This window comes from Coturnix japonica, chromosome Z (assembly GCF_054131305.1).
Source record: "Coturnix japonica strain WE chromosome Z, WE-NBRP24, whole genome shotgun sequence".
In the NCBI taxonomy this organism is placed as follows: Eukaryota; Metazoa; Chordata; class Aves; order Galliformes; family Phasianidae; genus Coturnix; species Coturnix japonica.
The window spans coordinates 8,940,985-8,956,904 of record NC_140702.1 but is presented as its reverse complement, the minus strand read 5'-3'; the positions used below and the strand labels follow the sequence as shown (position 1 = coordinate 8,956,904).

The window sequence follows — 15,920 nt, the reverse complement described above, 5'->3', positions numbered from 1 at the left end:
CTGCAGCCTTCTCTCCACCTGCTGAGACCCTTTGCTGTCACAGCACCAGCAGCAACAAAACATCTCCTGGGTGCCAAAGGAGAAACTCACAGATGAGCGCTATAAAGAGAGCTGTGCCAGAGTACTCTTGCAAGCACTGCATCCACACCACATTGCAGGCAGCTGGGCTGTAGGACCTGGAGACACTCCTGTCTGCAGAGCCCCATGCTATGGCAAGTGGCAGCAATAGCTGGCAGCTGTCACCAGCTCCCCAGCCCTCTTCAGAACCCCCAGGGAAGGAATCCTGCCCTGACATCCACCTGCACACCCACAGAGGCTTCATCTCACCCACATCCCACCACTCTTTGGATGCTGGGGAGCAGCAGCTTCTAGGAGGTTTCACATTCATATCACTGCCCCCCTCAGTCAAGAGCACACAAAGAAATGATGTGTGCCCTGTCCCTGTGCTGTCAAAGCTGAGCCATGGGAAGTGGTGAAAGCCTGGCAGGGTTTCTGTGAGCACAGGGAAATAATCCTTTCTGAAGCACTGGGTGGGCAGAGGTGCCATACCCTGTGGCTGTGCCTGGGGAACTGCTGTTGGGAGGGGACTTGTAGGAAGCAAGGTAGCCCACAGAAAGCAGCCCCCTCCCCAAGCTATTTGACCTTGGTGGCCTTGGGGTCCTGGAGTCACACAGAATCACAGAATCACAGAATGACCTGGGTTGGAAGGGACCTCAAGGATCATGTAGTTCTAACCCCCCTGCCTAGCAGGGCCACCAAACATACACATTTACTAGATCAGGCTGCCCAGGGCCCCGTCCAACCTGGTCTTGAACACCTCCAAGGACGGGGCATCCACAACCTCCCTGGGCAGCCTGTTCCAGGACCTAACCACTCTTCTAGTAAAGAACTTCCCCCTAACATCCAACCAAAATCTTCCCTCTTTTAACTTAAAACCATTTCCCCGTGTCCTGCTATTGTCAGCCCTTTCAAAGAGTTTAGTCCCCTCCTGGGAGTAAGTTCCCTTCAGGTATTGAAAGGCTGCAATGAGGTCACCCTGCAACCTTCTCTTCTCCAGGCTGAACAAACCCAACTCCCTCAGCCTGTCCTCATAGGGGAGGTGCTCCAGCCCCCTGATCATCTTTGTGGCCCTCCTCTGGACCCTTTCCAAAATCTCCATATCTTTTTTGTACTGAGGGCTCCACACCTGGACACAGTACTCCAGATGGGGCCTCACAAGAGCAGAGTAGAGAGGGACGATCACCTCCCTATCCCTGCTGACCACCCCTCTCCTGATGGAGCCCAGGATCCCATTTGCTTTCCGGGCTGCCAGAGCGCACTGCTGGCTCATGTTAAGTTTCTCATCTATCAGGACCCCTAGGTCTTTTTCAGCCGAGCTGCTCTCAAGGACAACTCCTCCCAGCCTGTACAGGTGCCTGGGGTTCTTCCGGCCCAAGTGCAAAACCTTGCACTTTGCTGTGCTGAACCTCATTAGGTTCACCCGAGCCCAGCTTTCCAGCCTGTCAAGGTCCCTCTGAATGGCATCCGTTCCCTCCACCGTATCAACTGCACCACTCAGCTTGGTGTCATCAGCAAACTTGCTGAGGGTGCACTCCATTCCCTCATCGATGTCATTAATAAAGATGTTAAAGAGCACCGGTCCCAAGACACACCCTTGAGGGACACCGCTTGTTACCGGCCTCCACCTGGACATAGAGCCATTGACCACCACCCTCTGTCTGCGGCCTTTCAACCAATTGCTTATCCATCTAGTTGTCCACCCATCAAATCCACCTCCCTCCAATTTGGAGATGAGGATGTGATGGGGGACCATGTCAAAGGCCTTGCTCAGGTCCAGGTAAATGACATCGGTCGCCTTCCCTCCATCCACCAAGGCCGTCACTCCATCATAGAAGGCCACAAGATTAGTTAAGCATGACCTTCCCCTGGTGAAGCCATGCTGGCTGTCTCGGATCACATGCTCATTCTTTATGTCATCGAGCATGTTGTCCAGGAGGATCTGCTCCATAATCTTCCCAGGCACAGAGGTGAGACTCACCGGCCTGTAGTTCCCCAGGTCCTCCCTGCTCCCCTTCTTGTAAATGGGAGTGACGTGACCCTTCCTCCAATCATCCGGGACCTCACCTGACAGCCACGACTTCTCAAATATGATGGAGAGCGGCTCAGCAACCACCTCAGCCAGGTCCTTCAGGATCCTGGGATGCACGCCATCTGGCCCCATAGACTTATACTCATTCATTCTAAGGAGGCACTCTTGGACTTGCTCTACCCTTACAGTGGGGAGGGATTTACCTCCTTGGTCCCCACATAGAGGTAGGGATGTGACTGTGCACAGTGACTGTGCACCCACACCAGAGCTCTCACTCCAGCTGGCTTCTTTGGCAGCCTGTGAGAAAGGTGTGTCTGCAGGTAGTAAACTTTATTGCATAATAACCCCGACAAAGATAAAGCCCTCTTTATCAGCACTTTCACTTGTACACCACACTTCATTTTCCTCTGGCATGAGGACAGGTAACAGAGCTCCCTGCTTGTGCAGATTTCCCAGGGGTTCGGGTGCAGAACTGGCCACAGAGTGGTCCATGGGCACCCCCAGATGGGTCCTGCTGCCCAAATGGAGCAGAGGATGGACAAGTAAAAGCTGTTACATCTAAGGGAGAGAGGTAGTTGTTATCCAGATACAACACATTCACTCATCCCTTCCTCCCCTCCTTCCTGAGCCCCATAGAGATGCTGTTGCCTGGAGCAAAGGAGATCAACAAGGAAAGATTTCCATACTCAGAGGGTCTGGGTCTAACATGAAGAGGAAGGCTGGGGGGGGTTGGGGGGGATCAGGGAGCTTCTTGATGATGCAGGAAGGGTGGTGGGTGCAGGGAGATGGCTACTGAGCTATGGGGTCAGTGCAGAGACCAGGCCACTGCCCAGCATGGTGCTCTCCTCCTTGCTGTGCTGTGCTGTGCAACTGGGAGCTGAGGTTCCCACAGGGCACCTGAGCCCTTCAGACTGAGGAGTCCTTGCAGCACACACAGACGTGCAGCATAGAGGGTGCAATTTGCAAAGGGAGAATTAAGAAGAGGCTTAATAAGAAGATTCAAGAAGACAAGGCAGACAGGCAAGTAGGCACAAGGCTAATGCAGACAGGTGAGCAAAGCACTCTTTTTACACAGGTTTGGCCCATTCACTCTGCCTCCTCTCCTCTGCCAGCTCCCTGACCTTGCTCCTCCTGCTGTGCTTCCCCTGCCCATCCCCAACAGGTCTGCAGAGTCCCACTGATGTTCTCTACCCTGTTTCAAAATCTCACCAGCTGCAAAGTCCAGTTTGATCTTCCTACCACTCTTATCATTTGTTTGTCAAGACTGTGTCCCTGTGTGTTCTTATTTGTCGTTTCCTCCCTTGCAAATACCTTGTGGCACTGGACAAGGACCTTTACCAGATGTACACAGAGGAGGAGATGCCCTCCTTCCACTAACTGTTACAAGGAACAGGAAAGAAACAGTGCATCCTGACAGCAAACTCCCGAGCTGGTTTTGCAGGAGCAAAGTTCGCTCTGGGATGGGAGACAAAGGTTTCTTGAGGGCCACTCCCAACAAAAAGCAGTATCTCACCTGGTGAAGTTTGCCTGGCACTGATGATGCAAGATTTTATGAGTTTACAGTTAGCTGTGGATTGGGTGTATGTGAATGGAAGACTTTGCTTCCCACTGGGGAGGAAGAAAGGTTTGCTATAGATGATGGTCATAAATTGTGACCATAAACCTTCTAGGGAACGGTATCTCTGGTTGAGCTTTCTAATGACAGCAGGACAAGCACTAGGTCAGCTGTGTCTTACAGAGTCCCATGGTGCCATGCCCCAGGACTGCATGAGACAGGGACATAGAGGGAGATAGGGATGGTCAAGCTCCATAAACCCCCCTGCCTGCCGTATAGTTATTTCCATAGCTGATGGCTGGAGGAGTGCTGCTGGCGCTGAAGACACAGCTGTAGTTTGGACTTCACACAATCACAGCACAGACCACAGTGTAATGAAAACAGTTCGCAGTGGCATGTTGCTCCTAGGTATCTTTCTCATGGCCTCTTAAGAGATTAAACAGCTGGTAAACATCCCAGAATGGCAGAGGCCTCTGAGCATATCCTCTGCTCTCACTGCAGAAAGCAAATGACAGGACACAGCCACACAAATCCCCCCATCCAGGGGGCTGTGACACAGACAAGTGAGTTCCCTGCGGGATCATGAGCCACAGTGTGACACCCCAACCTGACAGATCCCTGCTTTGCCCCACAGGTAACTACACTCAGAGCAGACAGAGCTTCCAGCAGCATGGGAGATGTTCTGGTTTATCCACCATTGCTCACCACTTTGTGCTTTTTGAATTGCTCTTCAGGAATGAGGTACCCTGTACTTACAGGCAGCTGGGGGAGATCTGCAGGGGCTCCTGCTCATAGGACATGCTTTGAACCTGGAGGGCTTTCTGCTGGTTAGCAGAAGCAAAGTCAAAGCAGAAAGAAGGTGGCCAGCAGAGGCCATTGAAAAGCCATTCCACCCTGACGGATCTTGGCCTTGCCGAATGAGAACTGTTTTTCTTGTTGAGGTTCTTGTTGATTTACCAATATTGACTTTAAGCAATAAATCCTGGTAACTGCAAACACCCGCTCCCTCCTTGGTCACTGTTGCTTATTGAGAAAATGTTAGCTCTGATCCCTCCATTTAAATAAATACACCTCTAATTACGCTGGGGCTGCCAAGGACTGCAGTGGTGTGCCCTGTGGGCACCGTGTCACCAGGAAACCACATAATCATAGGAGACTAAAGTGGGAAGAGACCCCAAGAGATGCTGAGTACAACGCTGAGAGCATGGCTAATTATGGCTAATTCTGCTCGGGGCTTTTTCCAAACAAATGAGTCTCCAAGACTGGAGTTTATCCCAGCCCTTCAGCCCCAGAGCAGCCTCATGGGAGGGCTGTCACACCTCGTCCCTTAGCGGCACAGCTCTGAGAAACCCCCTCCCCATCGCTCCGTAATCCCCCCCCCTCGGGCTCCAGTCACGCTCCCGATCCATCTCCCTGTTCTCCATGGCCTATCGCGTCCCCTGGTGGCAGACGCTGCAGCTGCGGCCCCTCGTGTCCGCGGCACGGAGTGGGATCGCATTTAAACGCAGCTGGGCTGCAGCACCCATCCGTGGTCAGATAACTTGTAGATACACTTGCTTTGATTTATACTGATAATGAGTACTTATTATGTGTGGCTTGAGCTGTCTGTGACTCCAGAGTGGCAGCAAGGGTCTGAGCTGGTTGCGGTGGTCAGTCAGTGTAGGATCACTAGCACACATTAATCAAATCAAAGTAGTTTTAGAGAAAAGGAGAAAGGGGGGGAATGGGAAAGGGAAGGGGTTAGACATTGAGGATCTTTTCTGTGTATGGCCATCTCAGCTGCATTATTGCTGCTTTCCTGCATCAGTTTGGACAATGAGCAGATGCTGTCATTACGGTAACACTCTGTTACAAACAAAAGGACCAAGATTTATTTCTATTACAAGTGAAGTAGAAGAGTAAATACAAAAAATATCTCTAATACATACTTAAATTCCCCCCCCCTACACTCATCAACAGCTTTCCTGTAGGCAAGGTGAGGTGTGCCTGCCCCAGACCCCACGTGGAGCAGGAGCTGCACTGCTCTGTCCTTCTGCAAGTGCCCACCACAGCCTGCTGCACTCATCTCCCAAAGATAAAAGGCTACTCTGAATCTTAGACTACCTTTGCTGCAAGGAAAGCCCTGCAATATTTACAGCCGAGATCCCAAAAATCAAAAGTTTCCTTATTCTGAGAATTACAAACGAAGAGTCAGATAAACACGCATTGACATCCCATGGTCCAACGTGGCGTATCCCCATTTCCCCACAGATGTGGCATATCCCCATTTCCTTGCAGCCCCTGCGCAGAGTCGCACACAGGGGCCATGTAGCTCCTTGCTGAGCACAGATGCTCCCCAGGTGGTGTGTGGCCCCGTGCCGTCCTCATCCCCTGGCAAGAGGAGAAGCAGCAGACGGTAAAGGCAACTGAAGGCAGCTGCTGGCCAGAGGAAGGCTGAGGAGACAGTTTCCCACCAAAAATAAAACAAAAAAAATAACCCACACTTAACATAAATGTCCCTGTACCTCCAGTTAGGCCAGGGTGAGGTGGCTGAGGACTGGTGAACCCAGAACCTTCTGTCCCTGCTCAGCACCGATGCAAAGCACTGATGCTAGGAAGGCACTTTGTACAGAAGTACAGAAGATGCACCCATATGTACATGCAGTCCACAGTGAGCTGTGCATTCACCAGTGCAAGCTGTCAGACACAAGCAGCAGTGCATGCAGGCACACCTGCACCCACATGCCAACACTCACACGTGTGCACATGTATGTGCAGCCACCACCTGCAGGCAGAACAGGCACACCAAGAGCCAAGGCACACCGCTCAGCTGCAGCTCCCTCGGAAGCAAAGCTCTGCCCTGCTTGCACAAAGCCCAGGAAACACAACCTGGTGAGTGAAGGGATCCAGCTCGCACCCTGCAGGCCCAAACACAGCATCCCTGAATGCAGCATGCAGCCCTAGGCGGCACGCAGGCTCCTCCTGCTGTTCAGAGAGGGTTGTCTGGGAGCAGAGCTGGGAAGATGCAGCACAGCACCACTTGCGATGGCAGCAGTCCCTGGGCACTCTGAGACTGGGAAGGACATGGAAAGGGGCGATGCTGCTCCTTAGGAATAAAGGTGCAGGTGGACACAATCAGGTTCACAGATTGCCCAGGCCAGGACAGCATCTCTGGGCTAACCCACAAATGGATTATCCACCACACGCCATCCTCTGAGGGAAAAGTCTGAAAAGTCTGAAGGATCATCTGTCCTCAGGGGATGTGAGCTCTTTGCACCAGCAGGACAAGAGGCATGAAATGAAACTAGAGAAGCGCTGTATGTACAGAAGAAACTCCCCCCAAAGGACAGTCAAGTTGCCCATTTTGCTGTCTCCAGCCTCAGACATTGTCTAGACTTTGCAAGAGAGCCCCAAGAACCTGGCCTTACTCCTGGCTGACTCCTTTGAGCATGAGGCTGGAACAGAAGCTTCCCAACTTCCAGCCTCCCACCTGAGTCACGCTGCAGTCTGCACCAATGCTGACTTTGATGTGCACACTCTCCATTCCCAACACTCCTGCTGAGGCTCCTGCTGTGCTTCCCACTTAACCTTCCCCAGTCAGAGCTCCACCAATTTGTACGACCCACACACCAGCCTTCTTCTTCTGCCCCACTCACACAGCCTCCCACCTCCATAGGACAAGGAGCTGTATGGGATCCTTGCAGTAGCAGGGCTACGTCTGCTTCCCCCTGCTCACAGCTCCTGAGTGAGACCTGCTCATTTCTGGGCTTCCTAGTCTCCTTCCAGAGGTGGTGGGATCTGTCTGGAGCGATCTGCTTGGGTTTCTCCATGGATCTATTTTAAAGCCTTTGCCTCTCGTGGATAGATTTTTAAAGCTCCTCTCTGTGTTTTCTTCTCACTTTTCCATCCTTAGGAGAGCTTGGAACAGAAAATGTGCAACCAAAGATCAGAAGACATCATCTCTGCCTTGCTTTTGAAGGAGATGCTGTCCTTTCTAGGCTACGGGCAGAGCTGGGCTGACTCTAGGGTCTGAGTAATTGAGGACGGGAGAATCCTCCCTGCAGATCTCTGGCCCAAACCACCACGGTCAAAATTCAGTGCTGGATCCCACTCTAAAGCCAGATGAGAATCCCTGGGCTTTGTCCAATCAAGTCGGGAAGATCACTGAGGGCAGAGACCCCAGAGCCTCCCTAGGTCTCTCTTACTTCTAGGGGCTGATGGCAGAACTTTGCCCTTTGAGTCCCAGAGTTCTCCCCACCTCCTGCAGCACACAGCATGCCACTGGGCTCAGCTGCTTCCCCGAACCTTTCCCATCCTGGCTGTGTTGCCGATATGGGACACAGCATCACCGATGCGGCAAGAGTGTGAAATGAGGGACGCGCTACCATCGGCACCACGTACCACACTTGCACTGCTCCGCTCGACGGGGCTGGAGAGGGCATCCTCCTGCCTCCCTCCTGCCCGAGACCGACAGGAGTTTCCTCTGCAAACAAAGTCACGGACAGCAGAGTTTTTTCACAGCGGCATCTTCCGAGAGTCCCAGGCATCAGCCCCAGGAGGGAGCGGGAAGAGCAGCGGGGAGCTCTGCTCACCTGCCCGCCCAAAGCAGGCAGCACCCAGGGGCTCCTTCACCCAGCCCGACGGCGGCGGGGCTCTCCGGGCTCCCACGGCTCCGGGCCCGGCGTCCTCCGCCTCCGCCCGGTGCGCGCCGTCGGGCAGCGCCGCGGGTCAGAGCGCGGGGACGAACCTGTCGGGGCCGCCGTGGAAGGCGCTCTGACGGAGCCCGGGGTCTGCGGCGCCCACCTGCCCGCCCGCACCGTAGGCATGGGGCAGCGGCGCGTAGGGCGCGGGCGAGCGGCGGCCGTACAGCCCGGCGGGGGCGGGCGGAGAGGCGGGCAGCACGAAGCGCCCCGGGGGCGCGTACAGAGGCCCCGCGCCGGGCGGCGCGTAGTGCCCGTGTGCGGCGGGCAGCGGGCCGTAGCCGTGGGGCAGAGCGGCACCGGAGCAGCCCTGAGCGGGGCAGGCGGCGGCGAAGGCGCAGGACGGGGCGGCGGGGGCCGGGGCCAGCTCGGCGGGCGGTGGGAACAGACGGCAGGGCGCGGCGGGGCGCTCGGCGAGGAACGCCGGGTAGGTGGACAGGTCGCTGCGCTTGAAGCGCTTCCTCCGGCGAAGGAAGCTGCCGCTCTCGAACATGTCTCGGGCGTGCGGGTCGAGCGTCCAGTAGTTGCCCTTCCCGGGGCGGCCGGGCTCCCGCGGCACCTTGACGAAGCAGTCGTTGAGGGTGAGGTTGTGGCGGATGCTGTTCTGCCACTTGCGCGGGCTGTCGCGGTAGAAGGGGAAGCGCTCGGTGATGAAGCGGTAGATGCCGCCCAGCGTGAGCCGTCGCTCGGGCGCCTGCCCGATGGCCATGGCGATCAGCGCGATGTAGCTGTAGGGCGGCTTGCCCCGCTCCGCCGGACGCTTGCGCCGCCGCCGCCCGCCCCGCGCCCCCGCCGCCGCCGCCGCCTCCTCCCCGGGCGGCGCCGGGTCCGCCTTCAGCGGCGGCAGCGGCAGCGGGGGTCCCGGTGGCAGCCGGCTCTCGGCGGTCATGCGGCCGTCGGGGCGGCCCCGGCGCGGGCCGGGACGAGGAGCGCAGCGCGGCACCGACAACGCGGCTTTTATGCGGCGGTGTCCGGCGGCTCCGCGCCCCGGCGGCCGGCACTCCCCCTGCAACGCCCCGCATCCCGGGAGGCGCGGGCAGGGCCGGGCGTGCCGCACCGCCGCCGCCTCGGGCAGGGGCAGGGGTAGGAGCATCGCCCCGCTCCGGGCCCCTCCAGCCCCGCAGCCCCTCCCCGACTCCACGCTGCCGGGTGGGAGCCCCACGAGCACGCGACGGGACCCCACGGTGCTGGAGTGCGGAGCGCAATCTCGGCTCGCAGCCCAGTTCTGTGACAGATCCAGCGGGGCGGTGAGTGAGCGGGCTTGGATAGCGAAGCGCAGCCTGTCTAAGCGAGACGTGCTCGGACCGCAACCCCCGTCTCGAGCAATGACCCGACACAGCGCTGGCTGCTTGTGCGCTATTTCACCCCACACAGCCCGCTGGTCCCAGTGCCTCGGGACTTTGTCCTTATGAGCTGGAAGGAGCTCTCCTGGGTGCTCCCTGGCTGCTGCTGGGAGCTGACAGCCCCTTCTTGCCTGTTACTGGGATCTTAGGGTTAGACCCACATCTGAGTGACACCAGCTGGTAAGAAGTGCTACCCCTGCACCAGCACTGCAACAGCACAGCTGCCTGCGCTGGCATGTGGAGCTCATGACCAGTGAGTAGTGAGTGGGATGTGAGACTTCTTGAGCTGGGATGGATGGAATCAGTGTGTCCAGGCGTGCTCAAAGGTGTGTGTGCACAGGAGACAGCACACACAGGCACAAGTGTGCTGGGCTGCTGATCTGGGCTTGGGGACATGGAGCTCATGGGGTCTGCGCTGGGATGTGTCTGTGTGTGCAAGCACAGAGATCTGCAGTGCACTTAGTTATGTGTGGCAGTGTGCTCGGGTACGGGGCATGATGTCCATGGGTGTGCAGGAGTGGGTTTGCAGGCAGGCTGACATGCAGGTGTGCAGAGATCTGGACTTAAAGATCCATGCAGATGTTCTGCATGGCTGTGCAGCTGGTGCTGCCCGTGTCTTGGTGCCCACTGTCACTTCTACCAAAACTCGTGTCAGCAATGTGATGAGCCTTGAGCTGTGGAAAAGCACTTCAGAACCTTTGGGACCATTGCACAAAGGGTCTTCAGGTGAATAAAGGGAGATGCTCCCAGTGAAACAGAAGTGCAGCAATGCCATTTCTCCACTTAGAGGCAAATTTGTGTGTGTGGGGACCCATTTGCATGCACCAAACAAGCCCAAGCCCTGGTTCTCAGCTAAATAAGAGTCCCTAGAGTCTCAGCCCACTTGCCTATTTCTGTATCTACTAGCAGAACAAAAAGTAAGCAGTGCCTCTTTCTGTCTGAGTTGTAGCCCCAGGAGCTGGGTGCAGATGTGGCAGGATTTGATGCTGCATGCTGCAGCCTTCATGCCAAAAGTCATCCTCCTGCACCGACACCCTTCTTCTTAAAGTAAGCAGAACCCTGGGGTAGTGCTGCCCTGGAGAAACCCAGAAGCAGATTCCTCCTGCATGAAAGCAGTGGAGCTGCCTCTCCTGCAGAGCCCTCCAGCTCAAAGAGATCTGAAGTAGGGCAGGAATTCTCTGTCTAAAAATCAGCTCGGTGTCTCAGTCCCTCTGGGGCTGTGCCTTTCTGCGCCATGCCAATTCCATGCCTCCAGAGGGCAAAGTCAGATCATGCTTCACTCTGCACTGGTAGATGATGGAGGAGAGGTGTGCACAGGGTAGGATGGCATGCTGGAACTGCTTCTACCCTCCCTGCTGGTGATGGAAATGGTTTTCCAAAGAAAGCACTTTCTTTAGTAGATCCCAGCCTGTAAGCAAAGTGAACTGGATACCAAAATTACATGTACTGGCTCCTGCTCCTTCTCTTTCCCTCACTGTACGTGGCAAGCTGCAAAGCCAGCTTCTGTGAGTGAAGTGGCATTCATGTAACGTGATGTCCTGGTGATTATCCTCAATCTGAAGTTGTCATCTGCCTACTTAAAAGCACATCCAGCTCTCCAGTCTGGGAGCAGGAGTACATCTGGTACCTCTTTTGATTTCCGCTTCTGATGGGAAGTGGGACTGTGGGATTCAGCCAGGTGCATCTCAGGCTGCTGCTCTCCATCTCCTATAAATCAAAGTCCTGCTTGTTGGTGGAGCAGGAGGGTTGATGCTCTTCCTGTTCAAGAGCATTTTTGGACAGCACCAGCACTGTCAGTGTATTTCTGTCTGAATTTCCCAAGTCAGATCCTATTGCCTTCAAATGCAGCAGATACTGCATTGTGCCGCTGACTTTCAGTGCTGGAGTTTGTAAGTAGCAGTAGGTGCCAGAGAATTATCCCATCCAAAATCCCATCTGCTTGGATCTCCAAAGGCAATTTCCAACCATGGAAAAAATCCAGTCCTCCAGGCATCCTTCATTTCTGACTCCAGTGCTGCAAACCACACCCCTGCAATACTTCAGGAGTAATCTGGGAAGCCCTGCTCCCCATCAGCCCCATGCCCTGGAGGGCTTCTCCACCACCAAACTGGAGGGAAGTGGGCACAAAGTGTGTGGACAGCCCTTTCAGGTGCTGCACACTCATAGCTTTGGTTCCAACATCAGAATGCCTCTCATCTCCAAAGGGAGAAAGGTTTAATTCTGCTTCCATGTCCCAGGAACTCAGAGCTGTATTTAATGTGCTTCCAGTCATGTCTGGATCAGCTCAACATGAGTGGAACAAGAGCAATATGCTGCAGCACAGCCCGCACACAAAGCACAGCTGGATCTCTGATGGGATGGCAGCTTTGGTTCTCTGTTGGTTCTGTTTGAACTGATGTACAGCTGCCATAGGGGTTGTGACCATGCAGCAGGAGAGAGGCTGGAATGCAACAATGAATGGGAAGTGATCTTTGCATATTTACATCAGGAGATGTTTACATGCCCACTCCAGTGGGAGCCAGGTTTCATGCTGCATCAGTAGCCTGGTTGCTTATCATCAGTTGTGTTTTTATTGTGAGCAATATTTAGAGCCACTTTGCAAGAGAATGAGCTGTCCATTCTTGCCTCTGTACCTCCAAGAAATCACTGGGAGCTGAGCAGATCTGCCAGCTTCTGTAAGAGGAGGAGCTGACTTTTTTGAGAACATGCAAAGTAGAATCAGGCTCACTGCTGTAGGAAGAAAACCATTTGCTATGCTTTTTTTTGCAGGTGCTGTGAGGTTTGCATGGCTCTCGCTCTTCTAAAGCCTGTGCATTTCACCAGCTCATGAAAATCTTGCAGGTGGTATCTTTGAATAGCCATCGGGCTGCTGGCATGGAAATAAGTTCCCTTGTTTTGCCTACCAAATGCCCGTCTCAACAGTCATTCAGCAGTTTGGAGAGGTTTAATCCCCTCACGGTGGCTTAGATCTATAGCATTCACACTCCCTGTAAAAATGCTCTTCCTTCCCCCCAAGTCCACCCTGCCACCCTTGGGGATGGTGGCAAGGGACACTGGACAAACAGTGCAGATTTTGGCAACAGAGTCACAGGCATGTCACTAACCTTGGATGGGCAGGGAAAGGCCAAGCATGGAGGACACAACTGTGGCTTAGATCCTGCAAGATGAGACCTGTGTTTCATCGATGCCCTACTGGGACCCGTCTGCTTTGCTGTGGGGCCCACAGGGCCTGGAAGACCCCGAGGCCTGTGTTGTGTGAAGTTTTGCTTGCTGGAACTCTGGTTCATCATTCTTTGCAGCTAGTGGTGAATTCTGACACCTAATAGACAATAATAGCAACGGATGCAGCAATTTGGAGATAATAGTTTATTGCTTACCTAGGAAGAATAATTATTTAATTACTTGCTTCTGTGTGAACAAAGTGTCCTTGCAAATATCTTGCTTTATTTCAGTATGTTATATGGAAAGAAACATTGGCTTTCTTTTTCTTCATTGCAGACAGAACAACATTACTCTGGACATCATCTTTTTCTAAACAGTGCTTCAGCAGGATGGAGAGGGGTTGGGTCATCTTCAGACAAACTGTTTGGAGATTAATTCCCCATCACAGGTAGGAGAGAATTTGTGTTTGTGTTCTTTGTGGCAGTGTTCTTCTTGTTCCACCCAAGTAGGGCCATTAAGTCTTTAACAAATTGCAGTCGAAAGTTGTCCTGTGATTTAGTTAGCAGTTTAATCAGTCTGTCCCTGACATGTTGTTCTATGTTACAGTCCTTGCAGAAGGCTCAGCATCAGTTTCCTTGTGGTCACAAGACAGTGGGCTGAGGAGGGAGATAACAAGCTTAGGAGCAAGTAGATGAGAGAGCAAGGGTAGAGCAAGGGTGAGAGCATGTGAAGCAGGGGAAGGAGGAGGAGAAGGAGAAAGGCAGTGGAAAGGAAGGGTTGGGCCTGAAGCTGGAAGAAGATTAGAACCTTTTCTGGAGGACTGGCTGGGATGTCTCTCTCATGGAGAAGATCTTGAGGAGAGAGACAAAAGAAAGTGATGCCCACCAGAGCGTTCTCTCCTCCAAGGCTCGGCTTGGAGTCAAAGACTTCTGTGTGTAAGCGTCTGTGAGGTTTGAGCAAATGAACATGAGAAGTAATGTTACAGCTTTTTAGGATTGATCTTAAAGGGTCTGTGAGAGGACTGTTGGGTTCTTCATGTTCTTTATTATTATTTTAAGGACAAGGAAGTTCAGTGATTAAACAGTATTACTGAACATTATTAATGTTGGAAAGTTAATAATGAGAAAATACTGTGTAACTTTCAAATCTTCTGTTTCCATATTTGCTACAGAACCCTCTTTGGCTCCAAGTCATTTGTTTCCTTGATCAAAGCAGGAGGTAGGCCCACTATTTGGGTGAATCAAAGCTGTTCGACAGAAGTAGCATTCTTTTGCTCCAGATATTTAGTAGTAAAAGAGGAACAGTAGGAAAAGGAAAGGCTGTGAGTGCAGGTGAGTGCATTTATGAGCTTTCCCATGTTCTTGTTTGTGGCAGTTTGTCAGCCTGGCTGGAGAGCCCAGGCACCAGCCTTGTGGACGAGCTGAGAGTTTGTCCTGAGAAAGGAAACTATCTAATGCCCAAATCCAATCTGAGATGCTTCATTATGGAAACAGTGTAGGAATGAAAAGGTTGGCCTGAATCCCTGCACCTGGTTTTGAAATGGGGAAGACTGGACATAATCCATGTGGACCTATGGCGTGGGTAGCACTCTTCTATCAGCCTTCTTGCATGCCAACCAAACCTCTCTGAGGTACCACGGCCACCTATTTGAAGTGGTAGGGCCTGAACAGCAAGCCTGGAACCAAAGCTGACCGCTGGATGAATCTCACAACCACTGAGATTCACAATAACAAGTATGAGGGCAACTGGTGATGTATCTTAATCACTGTCACTGTCCTTGTGTAGCAATGGCTAGGTGCACTGCCTTGCTCTGCAAAGGCTGTGAATAGCAGCAGTACTACTGCAAAGCCTTTGAGCATTTACACTGGGTGAGAATCTCAGCGTTTACCTGAGGCCATATGTATTTCCAGGAGTGTGTGCGCCATGCTAATCTGGATAGAGGGAAGGGCTTTTAAGTTTTGTGCTGCATTTAAAGCCACGTGCTGTAACATTGCTGTGTGGCTGTGCACTGGCAGCATCATTTGAATAGTCTGGCCTTAATTGTTCAATTATGAGTCCGTATGTCATGTATGACAGCTGTGCCTGAGGACAGGCTTACAAGGGGACAGCAGGATCTCTGTGCTTTGTGCCTTGTGAAGCCCAGCAGGTATCACATAGAAAGTCATCCTCACCTGCACTTTCAGCAAGAGGCTGGACCAGAGACCTCATTATTTCTGCAGTTCTCTCTATTACCATGAGAGACACTGTGAGGCTGAGCCACGATTCCCAAAAGTTCCCACCAAGTCAGCTCCAATCCTGTCAGCCATTTAGGAAAATGACCCATGGACAGAAGCAAAACAACTTTTCCTCCTGCCTGATGTTCTGATCTCATTTCTCCCAGCTGGCTCTGGTGGTTTTGCCTGTGCCACATAGGTCCTCAGACACAAATCACGAGCAGAGCACCATGCTGTAATGTTGCAAACACCCCACAGGCAGCTCGCTATGCCCCCCACTCCTTCCCTGGGGTGGGAAGCAGCACTGTGAGCCCCTGGCTTGTGCTGGAGGCCGTGCAGACAGGGTGTTCCTCACTGCTTCAGTGTAAATAGCTGAGCACTGGAGGTAATTTCTTTCAGTCACTTGTTACACAGCTTTATTGAATGGGGAGTGTCAATTTTTTTTTCTCTCTTCTGAACTAGTCCAGGCAACACTGACAGAAGAGCTGAAAAATAAGAGCTAGTCCTGCAGGAATGACTCATTCTGGCATAGGATTTGTAGAGCAGGATGAGAAGTTCAGGTAAAACAAAGGGAAATGGAGGCCGCAGTAAAACTCTGTGGTTTGGAGCATGACAGTTTGACTGCTACAGAGTCCAAGTTGGAAACCCCCTCCCAACAAATTGCTCTACTCAACACCTTGGTAATGTCTAAAGCAAGGCAGTATGTGAGCTCACTTGTTCCAGGCTCTTTCCCATGGGAGCTGTAGATCGGACTGCTAATTACCATGGGACTGGAAAACAATTATTATTATTTTTAATTAAACACAAATAAAACAATGGCCGTCCCTTTAAAGTTTAACTTTGAAATATTTTCTGCATTTTTTAACAGGGGTTACACCA

General features: G+C 52.9%; 1 protein-coding gene across 1 annotated transcript; it reads right to left on the bottom strand.

Moving 5' to 3' along the window:
* Window positions 1-5,492: 5,492 nt before the first annotated feature.
* FOXE1 (forkhead box E1) lies at window positions 5,493-9,469 on the bottom strand. Its single transcript, XM_015849940.2, has one exon. It carries the CDS (start codon window positions 9,414-9,416, stop codon window positions 8,352-8,354), a length of 1,065 nt encoding a protein of 354 aa, XP_015705426.2. The 5' UTR covers window positions 9,417-9,469; the 3' UTR covers window positions 5,493-8,351.
* Window positions 9,470-15,920: the final 6,451 nt, after the last annotated feature.